Source organism: Rhinoderma darwinii, chromosome 12 (genome assembly GCF_050947455.1).
Source record: "Rhinoderma darwinii isolate aRhiDar2 chromosome 12, aRhiDar2.hap1, whole genome shotgun sequence".
NCBI classification, from domain to species: Eukaryota; Metazoa; Chordata; class Amphibia; order Anura; family Rhinodermatidae; genus Rhinoderma; species Rhinoderma darwinii.
In genome coordinates, this window is record NC_134698.1 from 61,035,518 (window position 1) to 61,059,114 (window position 23,597).

Here is a 23,597-nt window from a genome sequence, read left to right on the forward strand (position 1 = left end):
CTCATGGTGTTTACGACGCATTACCTTCCTCCTATTATTTTTATGGTTTGTGAAACCAAGTACTTAAAAGACATATAAAAAATATGGCTTGCTTGTTTTTTGTTTTTTTTGCACCTATATATGCTGGCCTTTGTTTGAGGTAAATATGTTACTGGGAAGTCCAGAGTACATGTGTTTCTGTTCAGGTAAAATGGCTGACACAGTCTCTTGTCCCAGGGTCACGCTAACCATAGTGGCAGTGTCCGAAAATATCTCCATTAAGCTGGTGAGGTTCAGCTCTGCTGCAGCATTGCTGTCGTTACATTGCTTGGTGTCTCAGAATGTGAGAATGAAACCAAATTTCTTGCTCTCTATAAATAGACGTAGAAATGAAACTCCAGGGTAGCGAGAAACACGTGAAAAGGATGCGTTCTCACATGTTTCTGGCTCCTCTCCAGAAAAATATTGTATCTGTCATTTTGTATTGGCATCTTAGCTGTGTATAGGGAGCCAGCGATATGTGACCCTGGAGATTATTAAAATTATATGATTCAAGTTTTCCTGGCATCTGCCTTTGCAAATTCTTCCTTTATTAGGAATATCTGAAAAGGAGATAGACGTTATTTAAATGTGCACTAGCCAAAGAAAAGGGCTTTATATTTTTTTCATAAAAATTTGTCAAAAATGGAAAATGTCCAATAGTTAAGTGCTATGGAGAGCTAGAGACTCGCTTCTCCCATCCCTAGAGCCGCCTGGATGGACCCAAGATCAGAACTTGGTGACTGAATTTTAACATCGTATAATAACAAGTATAAATGATACATGTGTTCTGTTATTTGAGCCCTATTTATAGCAAAGCGTAGAACCCCTCTATGTCTAGCACAAAGACCATTACACTTTACAGGTAGCGCACGCGGTAAAATGCACAAGAGGCGTACACAAGTTCTTTCCATCCGATGCAGAAGAGGTTTGGCTTGAGTAGGAAGTCTTTGCACTTTACTGCTTTATTAAACTTTTTCAATTGTCTTCGGAGCCTTTATTCTGTTCTTATCTGTCCTTGGTTATGTGCAGAAAATATTTTACAATTGATATGGAATGAAATCTTAACGCTAACTTGATTCTGTTTGGTATTTCAGGATAGTGAGACTTTAAGAGATAAGAATGAAACTTTGAAAAGCAATGCAGAAATTGCTGCTGCATCACCTCCTAAGAAATCCCGAGGGGAGGGAGACTTGAGACCCCTGGTTATGCCGGTATCGGTACCGGTGAAAATGGATACTAGTCGAGAAAAGGGAGATGATGAAAGTACTCCGAGGGTAATAACATCTGAAAGGCTGCCATCTGCATCAATGCCATCTGTGATTGTAACGCGGCACAGGGCTGGTCATACGGGTGTCTCAGAACCTACAGTACAGGTAGGCCCAAATGCTTTGAGGGTTTTTTTTTTTTTAACAGGAGATGGGTTGTTTCTATTACATAATCCTGGAGAGAAAATGTTCGTATCAAGAAATGTAATTAACCTTTTATATATCATTTTTTTTAAAATTATTATATTTAGTTGCTTTTATAGGACTGTCCTACTCCTCATCCCTGTAAATGTGTGATTAAATGGTTAATGTTTCTTGCAATTTGTAAGGAATTGAGTGGACCTGGAGGAGACCCATGGGAATACAGTGAGAACTTACAAGCCAGGCTTGTCACTGTGCCGCCTATTTTCTATATACACTACCGATCAAAAGTTTTAGAACACCTCATTTTTTCCAGTTTTTTTTTTTATATATTTACACAATTTAATGTCTTAAATGTACTTTGAAATGAAAGCATATAAGAAATAAACAAGTTAAGATGAACAAAAACAATGGATTAACTTTGTTGTAACAAATTTAAATCTAGATTTTTGACTCTTCAAAGTAGCCTCTAGCTGATGTAACCGCTTCACACAATCGAGGCGTTCTTTCTACAATTGCGTTCAGATATTTTCAGAAACTTCTTCCCAACATTGTTGCAGAAGTTCCTACAAATGTGCTTCACTTGTAAGTTGCTTTGCTTTCACCCTTTTGTCCAGTTCATCCCAAACCAGCTCAATGGGGTTGAAGTCTGGAGACTGTGTCGGCCATTCCACTCTTTGAAGCCTACCGGCTGCTTCTTGTCTTCTTGGGTTGTTCTGACATAACCCAGAAGTATGCTTTGGATCATTGTCTTGCTGTAATATGAACCCTGACCAAGTAGGCGTACACCAGAGGGTATTTCATGGCACATCAAAATGCTGTGGTAGCCCGATTTGTCCATTGTGCCAGTAACCCTGTGCAAGTTGCCAACTCTGATGGTTTGGGGCTCTTTTGCTGCATCTACTCTTCTTCCTCCTCCATGTTTGACATTTGGTGTCGCACTCTGAGGAAGCTTCCTTTTATGTACTCTCTGACGTACAAAAACCCTGTGTGATGTACCAAAGATGTCAAATTTAGATTCATCAGTCCAGAAGACCTTCTTCCACTCTTCAGTAGTCCATTGGAGGTGCTGCCTGGCCCAGGCAACTCCCTTTTTTTAATTATTTTTAATTTTGCAATCTTAGCAGTGGCTTTTTTACTGATACTCGACCTGTCAAACCTACAGATAGAAGTCTTCTCTTCACAGTTGAAATGGAAACTTGTTTATTTTTTGCTGCATTAAGCTGGGCTCTGTACACTTTCTAAGGGTTATAATTGTCTGTCTTCTTTTGTTAATTGCCTTTTTCTTGCCATTATGATAGCAATGTGCTCTGTCCTGAAGAGCAAAACTGTTCAAATCCTGCCCTACAGGGTGTTGTATTGCAGTCTGTTTCAAAACTGGTTATATAGAATCAGAGGGTTTGAAAGTAATCTGAATGTTGAGACACCTTTAGGAATAGTTTGCATCCAATTTCAAACCATAATTTGCTTTCTGTGGTGCAGAGCAGCCGTCCTTGATGTCTTCCCTGAAAAAAAGCATTTGGTTAATATCAGAAATTCAGACTATTTTTGCGTTTTGAGGTTAAAAAGTCCATATTTTTATGTTTTACTTTTGAACCTTTTGAACCAAACTTTTGACCAGTAGTGTACGAAGGGCTCATGTTCTTGGCCATGTTAGGGTTCTACGTTGTATGGATCTGTAATACGGCAACCATAGATTGCTGTAAGTTCATTCTGTACCTCCAAATGCCACCAATTTTATATGGATGCACACCATTTTGCTCTCACAGATTCATATGTGGCAGCCTCCATCATGCTTCATGACTGTGGGTCTGTAATATGGACCTGTAGAGTCTCTGCTGATGAGGGTCTATGCACAAAGAGGTTTTCCAACAGGGTTGACATGGGGTCTAAAGAAAGGCAGATGTCTTGTTGACTACCACTAGAGATGAGACCTATGGCTGATCTTGCCTGGCCCAATAAAGTCCTTGTGGATTACCTTTTGTATTGTGAAATTGAGTTATAACTGGTAAAACATTACTAGCAGCAAGGGGTTCTATTATGTTGTTGTTGAATTAAGAGGACTGTACAAAGAGTCCCGTATAAATATACAGTGTTAAACCCACTGTCCTGTGTCAATGCCTTGTCTAATGTTAATTTAATTTAATATATAGTAAGAATTTGTATTGGTCTGTATTTTTATTTATTTTTTGTCTAATTAAAGCCACGTTTAATATTCTAACACGATCTCTTTACCCCTCTGCAGAACTATGAGACCTCTTCGTTGTCAGAGACTGCTTCCCGGAAGCCCAAGCAACGACCAAGGCCTAAACCATTGTTTATCCCTCCAAAGTCTGGCACATTTGTTGTTCCAGTTTACACCAACATAACTCCTTATCAAAGCCACCTTCGCTCTCCTGTTCGAGTTCCTGAGCACCTTAGTGACAAAAACTTTGAATTGCCTCCTTATACGCCGCCTCCAATCCTCAGCCCTGTCCGTGAGGGCTCTGGGCTTTACTTCAATGCCATCATATCTGCAAACACACATTCAATGCCTCCACCAATTACCCCAAAAAGCAGCACGAGAACCCTACTCAGATCCAGTGAGTGTTTGATTCTTCTCTTTGTTGAGATACTTTAAACTGTTGAATGGTTGGGTCATAAGGGTCCTCTAATAGATGAAAATATAGGAGTTCATTTTTATGTTTGTTTTCCTGAATATGGAAGCTTTCTAGACTTACCATGGCTCAACGATACAGCATGTTGATCGGTGCCCAATTGCTCCATTTAAACGGAGCAGTGATCGGAATGTATGGGGACGAACGATCGTTAATCTGATCGTTCGTCCCAGTACATTTTGCATGTTGTCGGCATCACGTCCCGTTTACACAGGGAGATGTGCTGCTGACAACCAACCATTAATTTTATTTTTGTGTTGCATAAAAGATACAATCACCCAACAAACAAGTTTATCGACCGATCGTTGCCCTGTTTACACAAGGTCGTCTGATCATCGGCCCATGTAAAAGGGCCTTTAGACAAGATTTCCTTCACTAAAAGTCATGGAAATATGTAATTAAAAAATGTGTGCCGCTCTCTTCCATGGGCTGTGTCTGGTATTGCAGCTCCGTCTCATTCAAGTGAATGCTGCATTGAAAAGAAATATCAGACAACCCCATTGTTATTTCTTTAGTTAGTATTTTGGGATCAATATATTGAGCACCTGTGTTTATAATATCATTTTATTTAATTTTGCAGTTAGTGGGGAGGACATGCCGCCTTTACTTACAGCAGAAGCAACACCAGTTAGCCTTGAACCGTAAGTCTATGTGTACATATATATTTATCGATGAGTAAAAAATGCATATGAATAAATTGCTGCAGAGTATATAGTTTTGTTTTTCTTTCTATTGTAGATGGGTCATGTATAGTTTTATCTTAAATAGCGTGGTTTTTGTTTTAACTATGGGAGCCTATTAGTGACGTATGCCAATATAGTCGTATATGGTGCAGCCTCCCGTATGAGGTATGCGTCGGGGAAATCCTCTCTACGTATACCGAAGGAAGGTTCTAACACTATATGAACTGAGCCCTAGTGTGGAAAGGATGAGATCAGTGTTCAATCTAAACACACATTTCTTATTTTGCACTTAGATGCACAACACTTTTTAAAGGAAGATCCAACTTCACTGGCAATTTGAATAAATTTTTAATGTATTGGAAAAATGTTACTTTTAACTATCGTCTTATTGCAACAGCTAAGTGTTTCCATAGTAACAGACTACAAACAAGCTTTTTGTAGCCTGATCCCACTGTCCTATTGCCATTCAAATTCTTGGTAGGAATGTATGTTGGTAAGAATCATGGGACAGATGGAAAGGGGTATTTTAATATTCGCGTCTGCATTTTTGGTAGAGCATAGGAAGATTTAATCTTATAATCCATTAGTCCGTCTCGATGCCTTTGCATAGTGATCTTTTGTCTAATAGTTGAAGGACTTAACTTATTTTATCACATGAGTTCAGAGGATTTGCCCTAAAGTCCTTTTGGTTTTAAAGATGTCGAATTTTTTTAAGAATTGAACTTAAGAAAGGTATAGACACTTGTCATTCAGCATTCAATATACTATATTATGAGCAAGGTAAAAAGAAAACACGTATAGTATACATTAACATTGGTGAATATGTCCCACTGTGATGCATTTATGTATTTTACATGTCATCTGTGGCTATAATGACATATTCCAAGCTGTAGTTAAAAGATTTTACATGCTGGAACCAGGTGGAAACTATGTAGACATGTCTGATATTTTTTTTTTTTTAGCACAGCTGTTTAGATTGTCTAAGACCATGTGGAATTCAGAGCGGACAGTCCAAGGATATAACATTTCACAGACTTATTAAATGCACATGTTCTAGTATAGGGGGACAGGATTCCTTTTTCCATTGCCCAAAGGGCTTGACTCATGAAGACAACCTCTTCCTTTTTTTTTTTTTTTTACCATCTCCATGAAAAAGCGTTAAGTATGCATCGCACCACGTGTATTATTTTGATATATATATATCAATAATTCTGTAGGGCTTGTCACAAAGCTTTTTCGGACTTAAGCAACAAAGATATGTGATATAGAGTCGGGGTACGTATCCCAGCATAACTAGGTAGTTTTGACATTCAGGAGAATCCGGACGTAGTGGCAGCAACCCCTGTGTGAGCTGTCATGGGAGCCATCACTTAGTTGTGATAAAAACTTATGTAAGTGTAAGCTGAATAGAATTGATAAACCTCTTTATCGTAGAGGATTTTAGTTGGGGGCTTTTAATGATGGGTGAATTTTTTTATTTATTTTTTTCTATTTTTATTATTGGTGTTCTCATTTTTCCAAAAGATTTATTTACGTCTTGTTTTCCCTCTTGCTTTCAGACGTATTAACATTGGTCGACGTTTCCAGGCAGATATTCCTGATTTCAGAGACCGGAGTTTGGCATCTATTGACAAGTACAAAGCAGACTTGGTGTGGTGTCCATTGGAAGATTTAGAAAATAAGCAAAGTGAGCAAATACAAAATAAAATAATAATAAAAGGTGTTTTCCAGCCATAAGAAATTAATGGATTATTCTCAGGATAGGCCATCAATATTTGATCAGTGAAGGTCCGACTCCCGGCACGCCCAGCTGTTTTGAAGGGGCCACGACACTTATGCAAATACTGCTTTCCATTCATTGCTATCACTGCTCGTACTGTGAAACAGCGACACACTCACTTGTAGTGGTGGTTCACAGTATTACAGCCTTCTCCCATTCATTTACATGGGAGAAGGCTGTAATACTGTGAACTGCCGCTACAATTGTCTGTTTTTCTGAGCTTTTTCTAATGAAGACCACACGTGCCGATGTACCAGAACAGAGCGCCATCTGAATGGCCGCCGTGTAATACTATGTTTCAACACTGCCAAAATTATTATTACCCTACTGGGGAAAAGTCTGGTTAGCTGCGGCTTTCCCCAGAAAAATCAGTTGATCCCATTACTGGCAGCTCCCATGTGAAAGGGGTGGTGAGAAAACTACTTTTAAGTGAATGCTAAAAATTATATTTGGAAGTTGACCACTAAGCCTCTCCTACCTGCCAATGAGTACAAGCCCCTTAGAAAAAGAATGCACCATAAGAAACTCATTACTGGACCCTTTGTAGCTACTTTCTCTTAGGTCTATGACATGTCTGTTATTTCATGGTAAATTGGAGGGATTGGCAATTCCTGCGTGGTTGCTTTTTTTTCTGCTTTGAGAAGATTCATCTAGTGATGTGCTTGTGTAATTGACTTGTTTTTCAGTCTTCATTCCCATTTGTGCAGGGTCTGGGTTTGCTTGCTTTATTTCTTGGCAAAAAAAAAAAGTTTAAAAGAAACCCTCAGCAGATTCAATCTTAGGAATTAGGTCACTTCCAGATGCAGGAGAGCGGAATTTTTTCTCAACTTCTTGGAGCTGCGTTGTTTATGCACTGTGATAGTCTGTTAAGAAAATGGAGCAGGTTATCGTGCAGTCCCATAGAAAAGTGCAGATCCTATTAACTAAACACAGGTGATCAGTGCATGCACGTTTATGTGGTAGTTTGGATGACCGCTACCTCGCATATGGCTATAGCTACCGACCTAAATTAGTATCTATAAAACAGTCTATTGATCTGGTTAAAGTTACGTGAATGAACATAGTCCATTGGGACGCTAGTTACATTTTGGGGGTTTTGTTGTAAGGTGGCACTGGTTACCACTGACCTTGCCATTGTTTCCATTTTTCATCAGCAGTTGAAGAGTTGCTGACAGCAGCCTGTTCCAGCATCTTACCAGGTGGAGGAACCAATCAAGAGCTAGCACTTCATTATCTGCATGAGTCCAAGGGGAGCATTTTGGTAAGTCTATACATCATAATAATGGAAATGTAATATCCAGCTGTTTAATGAGTAGAGAACTATGAATTTGCTACAAAGACATATTAAACTAAGAAGGTATCATCAGTAATAATCGTAACCTTTCTTTTTTTATTGCTTAGATTGCTCACAATTAGTATTGAATTAATAATTTTACACTATATGTCCCTACATTTGTTACTAATAGGCCACTCTCACTAAGCTGCTATTGACGAAACCAAAAAGGCACAAAGACCATCATTTGGAAAGCTATCATTACTCTGGTAAGATCTCGATCTCTCCTGATCTCGATCAATCTCACTCAATCGACCACCATCTCTCGATCTCTATCTATCCCATAGGGCTACAAGCCTTTTTACTTTTGGGCAAATCAAGGCTTGTTTGTAAAAAAAATGTTAAACTGTTTCTTTTACTTTTTTGTTATACAGGGTCAGACAAGTGGTCTGTAAATGAGAAGAGACTTTTTAACAAGGGAATGGCCATCTACAAGAAAGACTTTCTGCTGGTTCAGAAATTGGTATGTAGCTTATTACAATATGTTACGTAATAGGGTTTTTTTTTCCTCTGGGCAGTTTGATCTCTAAAATGAATTATTATAAAGGGCATTGAATATATGATTAGGTCAGGCTGCCATATTTCCAACTTTAAGCCCTGAAGGAATACTAAATCTTTTGCAAACACGTTTGCTTTTCATTTTAATTGATGTTCAACACATTTACAATTCTTGTCCAATCTCTGCTAGAACACAGTAGCATGCAAAATATATTTGCGGCCTAAGGGACGCAGCCATTCCCAATAATCAGTGGGTATCATTGCTTGCCATAAAATAGAATTTGCTGCTATAGTAGACCTGTTCAGAACTGTGACGTATGGTAAAAAGCGCTGCACCCTAAGGCCTCGTTCACACTGAGTTTTTTGCAGGAGGAAAATTCTGTCTCAATTCCATTTGGGATTTTGAGGCAGATTTTGTCCTTCCTGCACGTCGTTTGCCGCGTTTTTCACCCGCGGCCATTGAGTGCTGCGGGCAAAAAAATCCCCGAAATACGCTATCCATGCCTCCTATTGATGTCAATGTGAGGTCAGAGGCGTAAACGCGTGAAGATAGGGCATGTCCCTTCTTTCTCCCGCGAGGTGGTTTTACAGCTCACGGGAGGAAACCGCCCCCGCCTCCCATTGGAATCAATGGGAGGCATTTTCGGCCGGTTTTTGACTAGTTTTGCGGAGCGGATTCCGCTCCAAAAAGCTTGTCAAAATACTCCTTGTGAACAGGGCCTAAGAATGAGACTTTTTACATTTTGGTGTAGTGGAGTTTGTGAAATGTGGATAAGTGATGGGTAACCCAGTGACATGTCGAATAATAGCTATGAAATATACAGAATCCGTGCATCTAGGAGGTTGAGATGCATCTTGTGACATAACTCAATGTGGAGATATTTAGTAATAATTCATAGTGAATTACATCATCTATGTAATACTTGTGAACTAACCCAAATCAATTGTGGGTCATTCCAGATTAAAACAAAAACTGTGGCTCAATGTGTCGAGTTTTACTATACTTACAAGAAGCAAGTGAAAATTGGACGCAATGGTATGTTAATATTTGGAGATGTTGAGGCTGCAGCAGATGAGAAAAACCCCAGAGAAGACTCGGAGATTGATATTAAGGTATGACTTTCGCTACATTGTATTTCCTGAACTCCCCTAATCAATGGGAATTGAGGCATAAATGTAAAAAGTATTGATGGTAGAAAATGTAATAATTTTAGTCTTTAAAAACGTCGCCACCTTCTATGCGAATTGCATAATTCATCCTCCCATTTTAAGTTCTGATGTGCGGACAGTAACTATGGAATGTGGGGCATTGTTGGGAAACTTAAATGGGGTTTTCTTGGTTCTGAAAATGTTTGGAGGTAATGGCTGCAAATGAGATAAGCAAAAAAAAAAAAGCAGTATTTGGCTTTTTTTTTTTTCCCGGCGACCGAGCACTGACACTCCTGCTGATTGTTTACATGCAGGTGGCATGTGACCGCTGCAGCCAGTCAGGAGGCTCAGCGGTCTGGTGTTATATTTCTGATATTGTTCCAGAAATACGATTTCATCACTGCTGAGCCCACTGATTAAAGGGGTTGTCTGATTTGGACAATTCATTTTTGTAAGACGGATTAACCACCTATAGCCGATCATGGGGTGTTCGGACCTCCAGCCATCAGTTGTATTCCCCGGGGGAACCCAGAAAAGTGTTACATCTCCTTGCTGCACCACCAGTGTAAAAAAGCATTACACAGTTACCATTTAAATCATTGTGCTGTCTTTGTAATGCGCTGACATGCCTGGCCCTCCAGAGCGAAATACACTCTCTGCTTTAGCTAATAGATGGTGTTCCCCGTCGGCACCCTCATCTACTTACACCCTAATAGGGTATTTGAAATTTTTTTTTTCTAAACTAGCCAAACACTTTAAGACACCCTACCAGTAATGGCCTTTTACCTTGGCATTGGAGAATTTACTGCTTCTCTTAACCTTTTTCTTTACTGAATAGTGTAGGGGAACGTGATGTCCTAAGACTTTGCCTCCACCCGAATATTCAGACTGCAAAAGTTTTTTGAATACTGTCCAGCTGGATGGACTCCAGGTTCTTGTATGCCAAGTCCTGTCCACTGTTGGCGCTTACGTAGAGGAGGGAGTGTCTGCCAGATTATCAGTGTGCTTTGAAGGGCAGAAGCTCCTATTACATATCTGCTCTATTTGTCATGTTGCTCTTAAGTTAATGCCAGGCTGGTGTTAATAGCGGGAAGTCCTGTAATGGCTGAGAAGTCTTTAGAAACGAGATGCCAATATCAAACTGTCATCACTAACCTATGTAAAGGTAGTATAGTGTTAGATCTTGTGATTATCATAACTTTCTCAGTACCGTTATTGTGATGGCAAAGTAATAAATTGCAGACCAGGAAAGCCGAGTCCATGAAATAAATTATGTAGATAAAAAATAGGAAGTTCTGCCAGTCTATAAAATTGTAGCTTCCTTATCGTCCTCAGGCAGTACTATCTCCCAGTGTGCTGCCTTCGAATTCAAGGAAAACAAACTTTCGGCGAGTAAAATTTTGTTCTTCCGTTTTGAGCAGAAAAGTAATTGCCAATGTTCGTTTGATGAGCGTGGGTGGGTGATAAGGAGTAAGGAGTCTGAGTTCGCTGCGGACGTGGACAGATAAGTCTGCGTTTACAAGTAGCCGATTGGCTGCATGTAACTCAGTTGTTGATTGGTGCTTTAAATGGTTTTTCAATTTCTTGCCCTCAGACAACTGCAACTGTAGTTCCCATGCATGTTACATGTAGACCGTTTAATTTATTGGGGGACAGGTTATTATTTATTATTATTATTATTATTATTTATTTATTTATTTTTAATAAAGATGTGTATTCGTGTGATTGGTGCAACTTTCCAAATACTTTTTATTAAAAATGTTTACTTTTTGAGATACAGCTGCTTTGTATCCTGTATACAGAGCAGCTGTATCTAGCGCTAAAACCTGTATCAGTCAGTTCCGCGCACATTCATAAGGTTATGTTCCCTGATCACTGGGGCCCACGTAAATGTAATTCATAGTCATATGTATCGCAATCTCCACGCTTCTTAAGCCATGGTTCTACTTCTTGTTAATGTGATGCTATACGATACGTGTATATATACGTATAACCTATATATGTTATATAATACTATACTTTCTCACAAAGACCTAAATTGCAAACTAACCACTTTCCTTTTTTTTTTTTTTATATAAAAGAGTTCTCAGCGACTTGGACCAGGCATTCCTCCTCAAAACACAGAAACCAATGACGCAGAGATGGAGAATAATGTGCAAACTGCAATAGAAGAGGAGGGTGAAAATAGGAAGGTGTCTTCCCAAACGAAAGTTACACAAACTTTACAAGCCAGTGAAATAGTAAGGACTCTCAAAACTTACTTAATGAAACATGACTTTAAAGGTGGTATTCTGACCAGACATTTATGATGTATCCTATGGGTACACCTTAAAGGTCTGACAGTTGGGGGTCGCAAAAGTTTTAGGAGAACGTTAATCCCACGACTCCACTCCGAAATCTAAAGTGGTCGGTGGTGGCTGAAAAAGGATTAAGGAGAGAGCGCAGGCGGTGATCCGCTTCTCTTTCTTTCCCAAGGCTGCCTTACTTTGCTATGATTTGCAGAGTGGTGCAGCGGTCTATTGATGTAGCCATAACTACATAATGTTACATCATTGGATTAGTAGCTGCTTAAGGGCCTATCGTGTTCTCTACAACGATTGCCAACTGAATGGTGACATGGCTAGTATAACATCATCGTACAAAATGTATGCGCCAATAAAAGCATGATCATCCTTCAAGCAAAATTAACTGATTACCACCTGGCATGTTGGGAAATCTGGCTAGTGGAAGGTAATGAGGAGCTATCTTCTGGTTTTGATCAGCTTGGCTTACAATTTTTTTTTTTTTTTTTTTTTACCATTTTTATATTGTAAAACTAAGCATAAGCGATGCCCCAAAAGCATGTTAAAGTCTGTTTTTTTTTTTAAAATAATGTATATACATTCACATATTCTTCTAAAGAAAATTCAAAGCAAAAAAAACTCCTTCCCCTTTTAAAATAAATAAATTGGATCACAAAAAGTATATAGTTGCATCGCTAGGGTTATTGAGAAGGTGAAATAAAAAATACTATGAAATGACACTTTAAGCACATGCTGGTTAAATGGATATTTTAGTTTCATATTCTAATAGTCCCCTAACAGCAGCCTATGTCATAGTGACACAGTGTAATGTATTGGTATACAGTAGTATGCTGATAGATTTAAAAAAAATTCAGTTGTAAATTAATTATCCCTTCATGAAATTACATTTTAAAAAAGTAACAAAAAAAATAAAGGTCCAAAAAATGTTATTTAGAATAAAATAACATTTTATTGCTCATACTTTACATAAAACAAAAAACCTACACTTATTGGGTATCTACGTGACTGTAATAACCTGAAGAGTTAATTTAACAGGTTATTTAGTGTGACCAAGATAAAAAAGAAACACACAAAATAAAACAAGTGAAAATTGTTTTTGTTTTTTTTCTATTCACGCCGCAAAAATAAACTATTTACTATTGCGATTTACTTTTTTTTTTCTACCCCCAAACCATGCAAAAAAAATAATTTTTCCCGCATAAAGCAAGGCGCCATAGCCATGTCCATGAAAAAATAAAAAGTTATGACAGCCGAAAAGCAGAGAGGTAAAAAATTTAGCTGGACATGAAGGTCTTTTCCAGCTTGGTCATTAAGGGGTTAAATAGGGTCTCATGAGGACAATACCTGTCGACATGCATATTTGGGACCCCCTTCTATAAGCCAAAATGGTAAGCCGTGCTGCATTTATTTGTTTATTTTATTATTGTTTATTTTCCCTCAGTCAAATGACACACTGATCTTAAGAAATCAAGACCCGGACATGTCATTAACAGTAAAGATCCCCAAACCGAGGGGGCGAAGACCACGGGCGAGTATTCCTGTAGATGATGCCAAAAAAGTTGAGACTGCAAACAAGGCTCCAGTACAAGAGGGCACATTCCCATGTAAAAAATGCGGCAGGTGGGTAGTAAGAGATAAGTTGCACTGCATGTTTCTAAAGTAAACCAAACTTTCCCCATTCTGGACAATCCTTTTCCATATGCCTTAGGCTATGTTCACACGGCATATTCACAGGCTGAAAAATACGAGGCTGATTTTGAGAAAACAGTCTAAAAAATGAACGAGTAAAATACCTGGAATTCAGAGACTGGTTTTCAATTTCGCAAGCGTATTTCTAGTTTTATTTTGGGAGCGGTTTTTGAAGTGTCAATCTGAAATATCAGCTTGTAAAACACGTCAAGAAATGACAGGTCTCTACATTTTTAAAATAGTGTATTTTTACGAGTTTTAGATTCCGCAGCGTAAAAATATGCCTCGTAAAAACTACACAGCGTATTTCCCATTGAAATCAATGTGAAGGTGTTTGCAGGAGTATTTCAAGTGTATTGTCGGGTAAAACTATTATTTTACATTCTGAGATGTGCCTGAAAATATCCTGTGTCATAAGGATGCCATATAGGGGGCTCCCCTGCACAGGACTTCTTTCTATGAGTCAGAACAGCTCCGATTATGACTGTCAGGGACCAGGCTCTTCGGTCCCCAATTATGTCACCTTCTCACATGCCTAAAAAAACAACAAAAAAATAGAATTGGAAAACCCCAAGCTTCTGAGATGTACTGAGTTTAGTTCGGAAGACATGCTAAACTGTGTAATAAATTGAGCTCCCAGTAGGTCCAAAGCACTACCAGCTCCAGATTATCAGGGGTTCCCGTGTCATCAGTTTGGAATCTTATCTCTTTCCAAGGCTCCAACCGTGTTTGATATCTCAATACTTTTTTTTCCTTCAGGGTCTTCTATAAAGTAAAAAGCCGCAGTGCCCACATGAAGAGCCATGCGGAACAGGAAAAGAAAGCAGCAGCCCAGAGGCAGAGTGAGGCAGCAGCTGCAGCCGCTGCCAGAGCGGCTTTAAATGCGCAGTCCCGACAGCTGGAGACCAGTGACAGTGGGAGCAGCAGTGACAGCATCACTAGTAGCAGCAGTGAGAGCTGTGACAGTTCAGATGATGGTGAGATATAACTGGAGCACTCCGCTGGCGCAGTGAGGCTGGAACCTCACTTCATTACCTTCACCTCCTTCCTTCACTTTTTTTTTTGTAATTAAATGTTTGCAATTTTTGCAAGGATCAAATTGAACAGTGTAAAGTGGACTCGGGACTTTTTATCTTCGTAAATTAAGTATTTATTTGGTAAACAATCTACAGTGTATCATATGTTTTGGAAAGTAAACACATTTTCTATCCTACCCTTGTGCCTGTAAAGACAAGTTACATAAAGAGAAAAAAAATCTGCAAGCCAACACTTGTCGTCTTTCCTTTGAAAGCTGCAAAAAGGAGGCTTCCTGAAGAAACAGATCTGTTGTGGACCTTGCTTGGTGTTATGTCACTGCGGAAAGTGCATTTTATTCAGTTTTTTTTATTTAGTAGCATTCACTGTATTGCATTGTGGGATTTTGCACAAACCCATATATGCGCTATTACAAAGGTTTGGCGTTTTTGTTGACTGATCATCCGTACAGAAATTTGTTTATCCCTGCCATAAAGCAAAAGGGCTACTCGGACGACAGCATTGTTGTTTGCCATACAAGTAGCTATCAGACTCTTGCTGCAGTGTACCACCCCCAAATGTCTTATGGGGGATACAACCTCATGAATTGTCCTTCATCAGTTGCATCTGGGTCTGCCAGTGTTGCTGGAGTGACAGTGCCATTAGGGCTAGCTCTATGTAATCAAGTGTGCCTTGTAGCCCTCTGCCTAAGGAGCACAAATTATCTGCATGCAATAGAGGCAGCCAATTTATGGGCTAAATCTATGATAATAGAGCCCGTTCATTAAACTACCACATGGGGGGAGGCTACCAAACAGTCGCCAATTGAAACCGCTCCTAGCTTCGACGGCCCATTAAACTGAGGAGCGCTCGATTTTCCTTTTATATGTCTATGTTTGAGAAGCTAAGGACATCCCAACATAAACAGAATGGCTTCCAGGGCAGCTGTCGCGTACTATGTGGGTATGGAGCCATTTTCTTAAGAAATTGCATTATGGTTCATTTCGACACTGCACGATCTGCACCAACTTGTGGACACTAAAAATGGGAATGAATGAAAACTAAAAACAAAAAGACTTGGCTTCTGCAAGTAACTGCATCCCTCCCACACCTCGAACCTCGCCAATTCCCTGTCCATGCATGCGTAATTCTGCCCAGTCTAGTATCGCTGTGAAGAGGATTCAGCACCAAAACAGCGCTGCAGCCCCTATATTCTTAGGAGTGAAGGCATACAGGGGTTTTTTTTTTCTAACTTTTATAGTAGTGTAAAAGCAAATAGTGCCCCACATAGTAATAGTGCCACCTTTGTGACCTGTGCAGTATTGGTGCCCCCGCACATCAGACTGTATAGGAAGCCACCCTTCTGACAAGGAGAATGGTAACACAATGTTGTCCATTTATCTCTATATTTCGAGGAGGGATAACAGAATTGTGGTGTTCTTTCCCTTGAAGAAAAGATGCAGAAATGTTAGGAGAGCTGACGTGTCCCCTTTATATAACCGTTATGGGAAGGGTTTCTCTTCCATAACCACCATTCATATTTCTGGGCCATGGTCCCTTCTATGGTTTGTCTTTACAAAGTTTACATGATGCGTGCTCTTCAATACAGGAAGAAAATGTTGTAATATTAAGAGATGCACTTTTGTCTCAGAATGTGTGAAACAATTTACTTTCCAGCACAACCTCACATAAGAGTCCTATATTTTATAGCAATTTATGAAAAGAAGTCTATAGCTCTACAATGGGAATAAATAAGAATGTATATACACTATATGTAAAAACACCTATATCTACTTTGTATGTAAAATAATCTTTATACGCTTCAGAGACAATCTGTATGTGTTCATACTGTTGAACAGAGTGATTGACCCCCGATTTATAATATTGACTGCCTATTTTTTTAATTTGTGGTTTTCGATTTATAAATGCATGAACTTAAAATTTGGTATTAATGTTGGCCTATGAAATGCAGTATTGTAATAATTCGACATGGTATATGTATATATCAGGGAAGTTTCATGTTACCAGTTTCCACTGTCTGCTTTTGGAAGACTATATATATATATATACTGGTTGCCATATGCAATTTTTTTTTCCAGGGAAAACTGGTAATGTATTGGAAATGGTTTTTGGAATTTTTTTTTTATTTTTTTTAATCATTTGGCAACATCTTTGTGGCTTCCAGGTCCAGCCAACATAGACCGTTTTGATGAGGCCCAGTATAACACACACACTTGCCTTGTTTCCATGGCAACCAATCACACTTTCACTTTTCCAAAAAAGTTTACAAAATGAAAGCAGAGTTCTGATTGGTTGCTATGAGCAACAAAGCCAGTTTTTGTTAGTTTTAACAAATGCTGCCCAATATGCTTAGTGTATAACAGGCAAGATATTGAGTGCTAAGTACAGTAATGTAAAATCCCTTTACAATTCTGTTTCTAAATTTTAGAATCGCAATCATGAAAGCAATTTCTCCATAAAATAAAATGCTGTTAAATGAGAAGTCCGTTCTTACACTGTATTCATAATTTTTCAAGAAAAGCTGGGTGACAACTCTCAATAGGGGTTGTCACCCAGCTATGTCATATTAGTGAATTGCAATGATCATACCCAGTGTTCCTGTACTGTTACGTAATAGGCAGATCTGCCAGTTAGGACTCCAGGAAATCGGAGTGAAAACTTAGAGACTCTGTCCCTAGTTTAGTAATGCCCTTTCTCCTAGATAATCTGATAGGCGCTGTCACACTGATAATACTAGTGAAAAGTGTGTCCCAAAATGTTTTTTAGAAGTTATGAGCTTGTTTCTAAATATGCAAATGAGGCTATGCTAGCCAAGTGGGCGGTAACTGCAGCGATTCTCCTGAGGTAGAGCTACCTCACAGCCACTGACACTGTCCTATCAGCATGAAGCTGCTTCACACAGTGTGAGAGACTGAGGCAGGCGGGAAGGGGGATCACTTAAAATAGTCATATCTCCGGCTGTGGATCACCTAGAACAGGATCGCAGTTCTAGCTGTGAAACAGCTAGAGGTATCACCAATTGGAGGAGAACTGGATGATGCTGATTGGACAGCGTTATACAGAAAACATTACACTGCCCAGTGTGAAAAGAGTCACCTCCTATTTGGCTATTAGAGAAAAATTCGCATATTTAGAAAAATGCTCATAGCTTTGCAAATAATAAACATTTTTGAAAAAAATTACTAGTTTTCAGCATCATAGCGCCTATTGATTAGTTAGGAGATAGGGAATTAATAAACTGGCGACAGAGCCTCTTAATGGAAGTTTTATTGGTCACCACCCAGCTTTCCCAGAAATATTTTGTTGTATTTGGAGGGAAATGTTAATTACACTAATTTTCCTTACAAAACTTATTATAACTAAAACATGAATAATTTCTTGTTATTCTTTACATAGAAGTATTTGCCTTCCAGTAAAGGGAAGCTGAAATCTCCAAAAATTATAACCTCATGACTCTGAAATACCGGATACAATAGCAGAGAATGCTGCACTTTTTTCCAGTAAAAGCACAGACCTCCCGGCAGAGGGTTTCGTCGTCCACTGGTGATGTCTGGTACAACTGCACCGGTGCTTCCGATGAACGGAAAGCCGAATGCAGGTGTGAACCCAGCCTTTGTGTTGTTTACCAGTTAATGCAGTAAATATGGTTTCTGGAAATGTCCCCAAGGAAGCCCAACAGGCCAAGTCTTTAGGATTTGCCATAGAAAAAAAAACACATTGGGGTTCTTGTATGATTCTATAACCAAAAATGGTGCAACTGCCTCAGAAAGTATGGCTCTTTCCACATGCGTTATTTTATCATGTATTGCTCTATTTTCACCAGAAATACAATGGCTCCAAGGTTTCTATTAAAAAAAAAATATATATATATATATATATATAATATACAATGGCGTTTACATAAAATATAACTCCAGTATAAAGCTGAAATCAATATTCTAGAAAATAAAACTTACAAATGACCCTACTGATTCATGAACCCCACTATGACTGTGCTATATAGCTGATCCCATATGGTTCACCATAAAGATTTTGTCTGGTCTCTCTTTTACTGGATATAAAGCAAGGGCTAATCAGTGACTTGTGCCGCATGGTACTGCAACCAATAGAAGAGCATGCCATCACAAAGTTAATTTGGATTAATGAATTTGTGATATAACATGCTACACGTTTAGAGGTTCTCCGCTTTGGACAATCCTTTTTGTTACAGGGGTCTCCTGAAAAATAAGCCGATTGTATTCTGTGGGGGAACTCGCCAGTAAGCGTTAATGTCCCCTGTGGCGATGCAAGGAAATTGAAACATTACACTGTCTCCAGTGAAATCAATGGACTTTCTATAAAATGCACTGACGCGTTTGGTCCCCAAGAGCAAGAGACTTAGGGTATGTTCACACGGCCTATTTTCGGGCCGTAAACGCCCGAAAAACTGCCAAAAAATTGGAGGCGTTCTGTTCTGACGGAGTGTTTTTTGTGGCGTTTTTTTACGCGTAAAAAAACAGCCGCGAAAAAGTGCAGGACACATCTTGGGACGTTTTTGGAGCCGGTTTCCATAGACTATTGAAAAAAGCTCCAAAAACGGCCATAAAAACGACTCTAATAATGCTGCGAAAATCGCGAGTGGCACAAAAAACGTCTGAAAATCAGGAGCAGTTTTCTCTTGAAAACAGCTCTGTAGTTTGAGAAGTTTTTGACTCTGCGTGTGAACATACCCTAAAACTAAACACTTTTGAAACTTGTGCTTCATCCCATGTGATCAATAATCAATTCCGCTTTCCCAGGCCGTAATAACATGGCAGCATGATAATGTCATAACATAGTGACAGGACATCCCAACAGTTCTTATACCTAATGTCCTATATGGGTTGCACCCTATAGATGGTAATAGGAAATGTCTCTAATGGGGTGGGATTAACCTGAATCAATTAATATGTAAATTGCATTTTGGGACTCAAACAAATTTGCCAGGTTTTGCAAAACACAAATCTGCACCGAACCTCGTGATCGCACATCTAAGGATCATAAGAAAAGTAAAGGCTAAAAGGGAACTAAACACATTTAAATTGCTGCAGATTTCCATTGTCACATACTTCTCTGCTGGAAGAAAGATGTGTTTATTTGGGTGGATTCACAAGTTGCGTCGTCTTCTGGCACAAATTTTTTTCAGTGAATCTGTCACAAAATCTGTATGTTTTGCATGCGGATTTCATTGCGGAGTTGCCAAGGACTGCTTCAGATTTTACACTTTGCAATGCAAAGGGTGACATCCGCAGCAGTCCACGGCAAATTCGCAACAAAGTCTGCATAAAAAAAAAAGTGAATTTTGCGGCGTATTCTCCGTTTTTGGAGCTGTTTTTCTATAGTGTCAATGAAAAATTGCTCCATAAACGTCCCAAGAAGTGATATGCACTTTTTACGGGGCGTCTTTTTACGCGCCGTTACTTGAAAATGAGGCATAAAAGAAAATAACGCCCCGTCGGAACAGAACGCCATTATTCTCATTCAAATCAATGGGCAGATGTTTGGAGGCATACTGCTTCAGACTTTTAGCCGTTTACGGCCCGAAAAACGGACGAAAATAAGCCGTGTGAACATACCATTAGGGTGTGTTCACACGCTGTGTTTTCACATGTTTTTCGTGGCGTAAACTCCTTGAAAAACGCCTGAAAAAACTGAACTTAAACTCAATGGGAAAATCTGCATTTTGTTCAGACAGGGCGTTTTGGGCAAAAACGGCGCGTGAAAAAACTCCCCGTAAAAAAGTGCGTGTCACTTCTTGAGCCGTTTTTGGAGCAGTTTTTCATTGGGTCAATAGAAAAACCGCTCCAAAAAGCGCATCAAAAAACGTTTGCTTTAAAAATGGGTGAAAATCAGAGGCTGCTTTCCCTTGAAAACAGCTCTGTATTTTACAGCTGTTTTTTACTTTAGCGCGTCAACATAGCCTTACAATTGTAAGAGAAGATTAATTGTGAAGGCAGAACGTTTATACATAAAAAGGGGGGTCCCTGCGATGATTTCAGGACCCCTGCTGCCAATGCTAACCTTGGTTGGGTCTTTTTGGCAGCTGATGTCAGTCATGTGAGGTGGTAATCACTTGGCTCCAGTGCGTCTGTCGGCAACAGGTTAATCGACTAATGTAAACTATCCGTTATTTGTGTACAGCCTACAAAATGGTCCAGAGGGAAATATTCCATTATAAATAAGCTGTATCCATGTAACAGATTGTTTTTCTGTTGATCTATGAACATAAAGAGCATGAGAAAATATGTTGATGTCTTTGATATCCCATATGTCCCCAAAAACACGTTGTGTAAATCAAAACCTGATCTGTATTTTGTGTGTGTATTGGAGATTACAACCCTGTATACTCTGTGCTACTTGAATACAATATATTTGTTATATTAATTATTTTTTTATGGCTACTATATAAAAAAAAAATATCTGTAATTATCACCTCAAATGGAGCATTTTGTCTTTTTTGTAGAGTAACCAAATCGGATGTATTCTGCAGTCGTGTAACTACGGTTACATATTCTGTACAGATTTACTATAATTAAAGATCTTTTCATATAAGGCAACCCTATTTCTATGGACACCGTGTTCCTCATAGATAAACTCCATGTCCCACATTATACAATAAACACGATGTTCGCAGATGATGAGTTTTTAATTCATCTATGGGCGGTGCAGACGACCACTCCAACATTTACAGTCTTAATAAATATTCGATTGCTGGGGCACCCACTGAGGACTACGGAGCCCTGTAAGGCCATGTTTAGACGCTTAACAAAATACGGCTGAAAATACGGAGCTGTTTTCAAGGGAAAACAGCTCCTGATTTTCAGCCGTTTTTTTAAGAAACTTGCTTTTTTTACGGCTGTTTTTGGAGCTGTTTTTCTATTGTCGGTGAAAAACGGCTCAAGAAGTGACAAGTACTTTTTTTACGGGCGTCTTTTTACGCGCCATTATTTTTTTTAATCAATGGGCAGATGTTTGTAGGCATTCTGCTTCCAATTTTTCAGCCGTTTTTCTGGACGTAAACGGCTGAAAATAGCCAGTGTGAACATATCCTGATAAGTGCCCCCTTCTGAGCATATCCATGGTGAGGAGGAGTTTGTATAGAGTGGTGTTTGAGAACATATGCTGCTGCTCCATACAAATTATGGGATTTACAAAAACAGCCGAGTGAGAGGGCTTGGCTGTTTCCGTGACTCCTACAGAAGTCAATGGAGCTACAGTGGGCGTGCTCAACTACCACTCTACAAGAAGCTCCTCAATGCAGTTATAAGAGGAGGAATAGACTCGACACCTGTACGAGTACCTTACAAAATTGTATTATTTTAATGAATAATTAGTGGGATTTTTTTTTACACTTCTAAAAGGAAAAAAAAAAAAAAAGCTGACATTTTAGAACATTAACATTATAAGAATATCAGAGGAAACTTGGGAACTATTTAACACTTTATTTTTCACACACGTTCTCATTTTTTGTACAACAATTTTAAGAAAAGATTGATCATTTAAGCATTGAACATTATACAACCGTGTAAAAAATAAAAAACTCAGAAGGTACATTGGTTTAAGGATGATGCATTAAATGCTCAAATTTCTTTGAGACACTTTTTCCACCCCAGTAACACCACAAAAATATCAGCTCAGAAATAGTACGATTTATAAATACCACGCGGATCTTGGCAAACACCAGAGTTAATGAGAGTGGTCTTAAAGGAACACACACATACAGCTTGTCGGCTGCAGAGGCCATATATTACTTTTTGTAGAGAAAATCCTGTTCACATCGTGTGGTGTAAAACCATTTTTAGGGCAATGCTTTGGAATAAAAAATTAAATCAGTATGCCCTAATTTTCTTCCGTTGAGTTAAATGGGGGAAAATAACCCCATATAAAAATTGTGATTGTGGTCCTTCCACATAAGTAGTAAAAAAAAAAGAAACATGTATTTAAAGGGGTAGTCCCCTCTTAAACATTAATGACATATAAATAGGATGTGCACTGTGTGAACACAGCCTTAATGTTTATTCGGAATCACTGACCTATTATGTCTTGGGGATGTTAAATTATTTCATGTGGCTGAGCTGAACATTGATTTATTCTGCAATGTGTCTTGGACAAGGATCACACGCACAGCTTTGATGCAGTTTTTTTTTTTAGCCAGCCATAAGTGGATCCAAAAGGAAGGAAAGATATAAAGGAAACACACTTGCATCTTTCTTTTGTGTCTACTTCTGAGTTTGGCTTAAAAAAACACAAAAAAACCTGCATCAAAATTGTGTGTATGATCCTGGACTTAAAGGAATATTTCACCCACATTTATCACCTATCCACTGGTGTCCAACACTGCTGATACCCCCGCCAATCGCGCAACCGGCAGGAAGGAGGAGTTTCAACAGAGCACGCACGTTGCCACTCTATTCAAACTCTGAGGCTATGTTCACACGCTTAACAATATACGGCTGAATATACGGAGCTATTTACAAGGGAAAGCAGCACCTGATTTTCAGCTATTTTTTGGAGCTGTTTTTCTATTGTCAATGAAAACTGCTCCAAAAACGGCTCAAGTGACATGCACGTCTTTTTACGGGGCGTTTTTCTACGCCCCGTTATTTGAAAATGAGGCGTAAAATAGCGCCCCGTCGAAACAGAATTTCGTATTTCCCATTGAAATCAATGGGCAGATGTTTGTAGGTGTTGTGCTTCTGATTTTTCAGCTGTTTTTCTGAACGTTTAGGCTGGGTTCACACGACCACATTAACGTCCGTAATAGACGGACGTATTTCGGCCGGAAGTCCCGGACCGAACTCACTGCAGGGAGCCGGGCTCCTAGCATCATAGTTATGTACGATGCTGAGTCCCTGCCTCTCTGCAGGACAACTGTCCCGTACTGTAATCATGTTTTCAGTACGGGACAGTAGTTCCACGGAGAGGCAGGGACTCCTAGCGTCGTGCATAACTATGATGCTAGGAGCCCGGCTCCCTGCAGTGTGTTCGGTCCGGGACTTCCGGCCGAAATACGTCCGTCTATTAC

The 23,597-nt window shown here is 39.2% G+C and overlaps 2 protein-coding genes across 6 annotated transcripts in view; one reads left to right on the forward strand and one right to left on the reverse strand.

Annotated features, from left to right (window-relative positions):
* MIDEAS (mitotic deacetylase associated SANT domain protein) overlaps positions 1 to 17,036 on the forward strand; it is an 83,175-nt gene extending 66,139 nt beyond the window's left edge. For 3 of the 4 annotated variants that reach the window (XM_075844767.1, XM_075844766.1, XM_075844768.1), the window contains exons 3-13: positions 1,116 to 1,394; positions 3,673 to 4,009; positions 4,665 to 4,725; positions 6,327 to 6,454; positions 7,702 to 7,808; positions 8,014 to 8,089; positions 8,255 to 8,343; positions 9,339 to 9,491; positions 11,609 to 11,767; positions 13,272 to 13,450; positions 14,279 to 17,036. In XM_075844767.1, the coding sequence (XP_075700882.1) occupies positions 1,116 to 1,394; positions 3,673 to 4,009; positions 4,665 to 4,725; positions 6,327 to 6,454; positions 7,702 to 7,808; positions 8,014 to 8,089; positions 8,255 to 8,343; positions 9,339 to 9,491; positions 11,609 to 11,767; positions 13,272 to 13,450; positions 14,279 to 14,507 (1,797 nt within the window). In that variant the 3' untranslated portion in view covers positions 14,508 to 17,036. The remainder of the gene's footprint in view (positions 1 to 1,115; positions 1,395 to 3,672; positions 4,010 to 4,664; positions 4,726 to 6,326; positions 6,455 to 7,701; positions 7,809 to 8,013; positions 8,090 to 8,254; positions 8,344 to 9,338; positions 9,492 to 11,608; positions 11,768 to 13,271; positions 13,451 to 14,278) is intronic. The other variant, XM_075844769.1, reaches the window with a different exon arrangement.
* The window catches only part of DNAL1 (dynein axonemal light chain 1), a 41,973-nt gene continuing 26,138 nt past the window's right edge, over positions 7,763 to 23,597 (reverse strand). The window contains exon 9 of one of the 2 annotated variants that reach the window (XM_075844784.1): positions 7,763 to 7,781. The gene's annotated coding sequence lies outside the window, so the exon portion shown is untranslated. Of the gene's footprint in view, positions 7,782 to 11,636; positions 11,688 to 23,597 lie in introns of those variants that run through there. The other variant, XM_075844783.1, reaches the window with a different exon arrangement.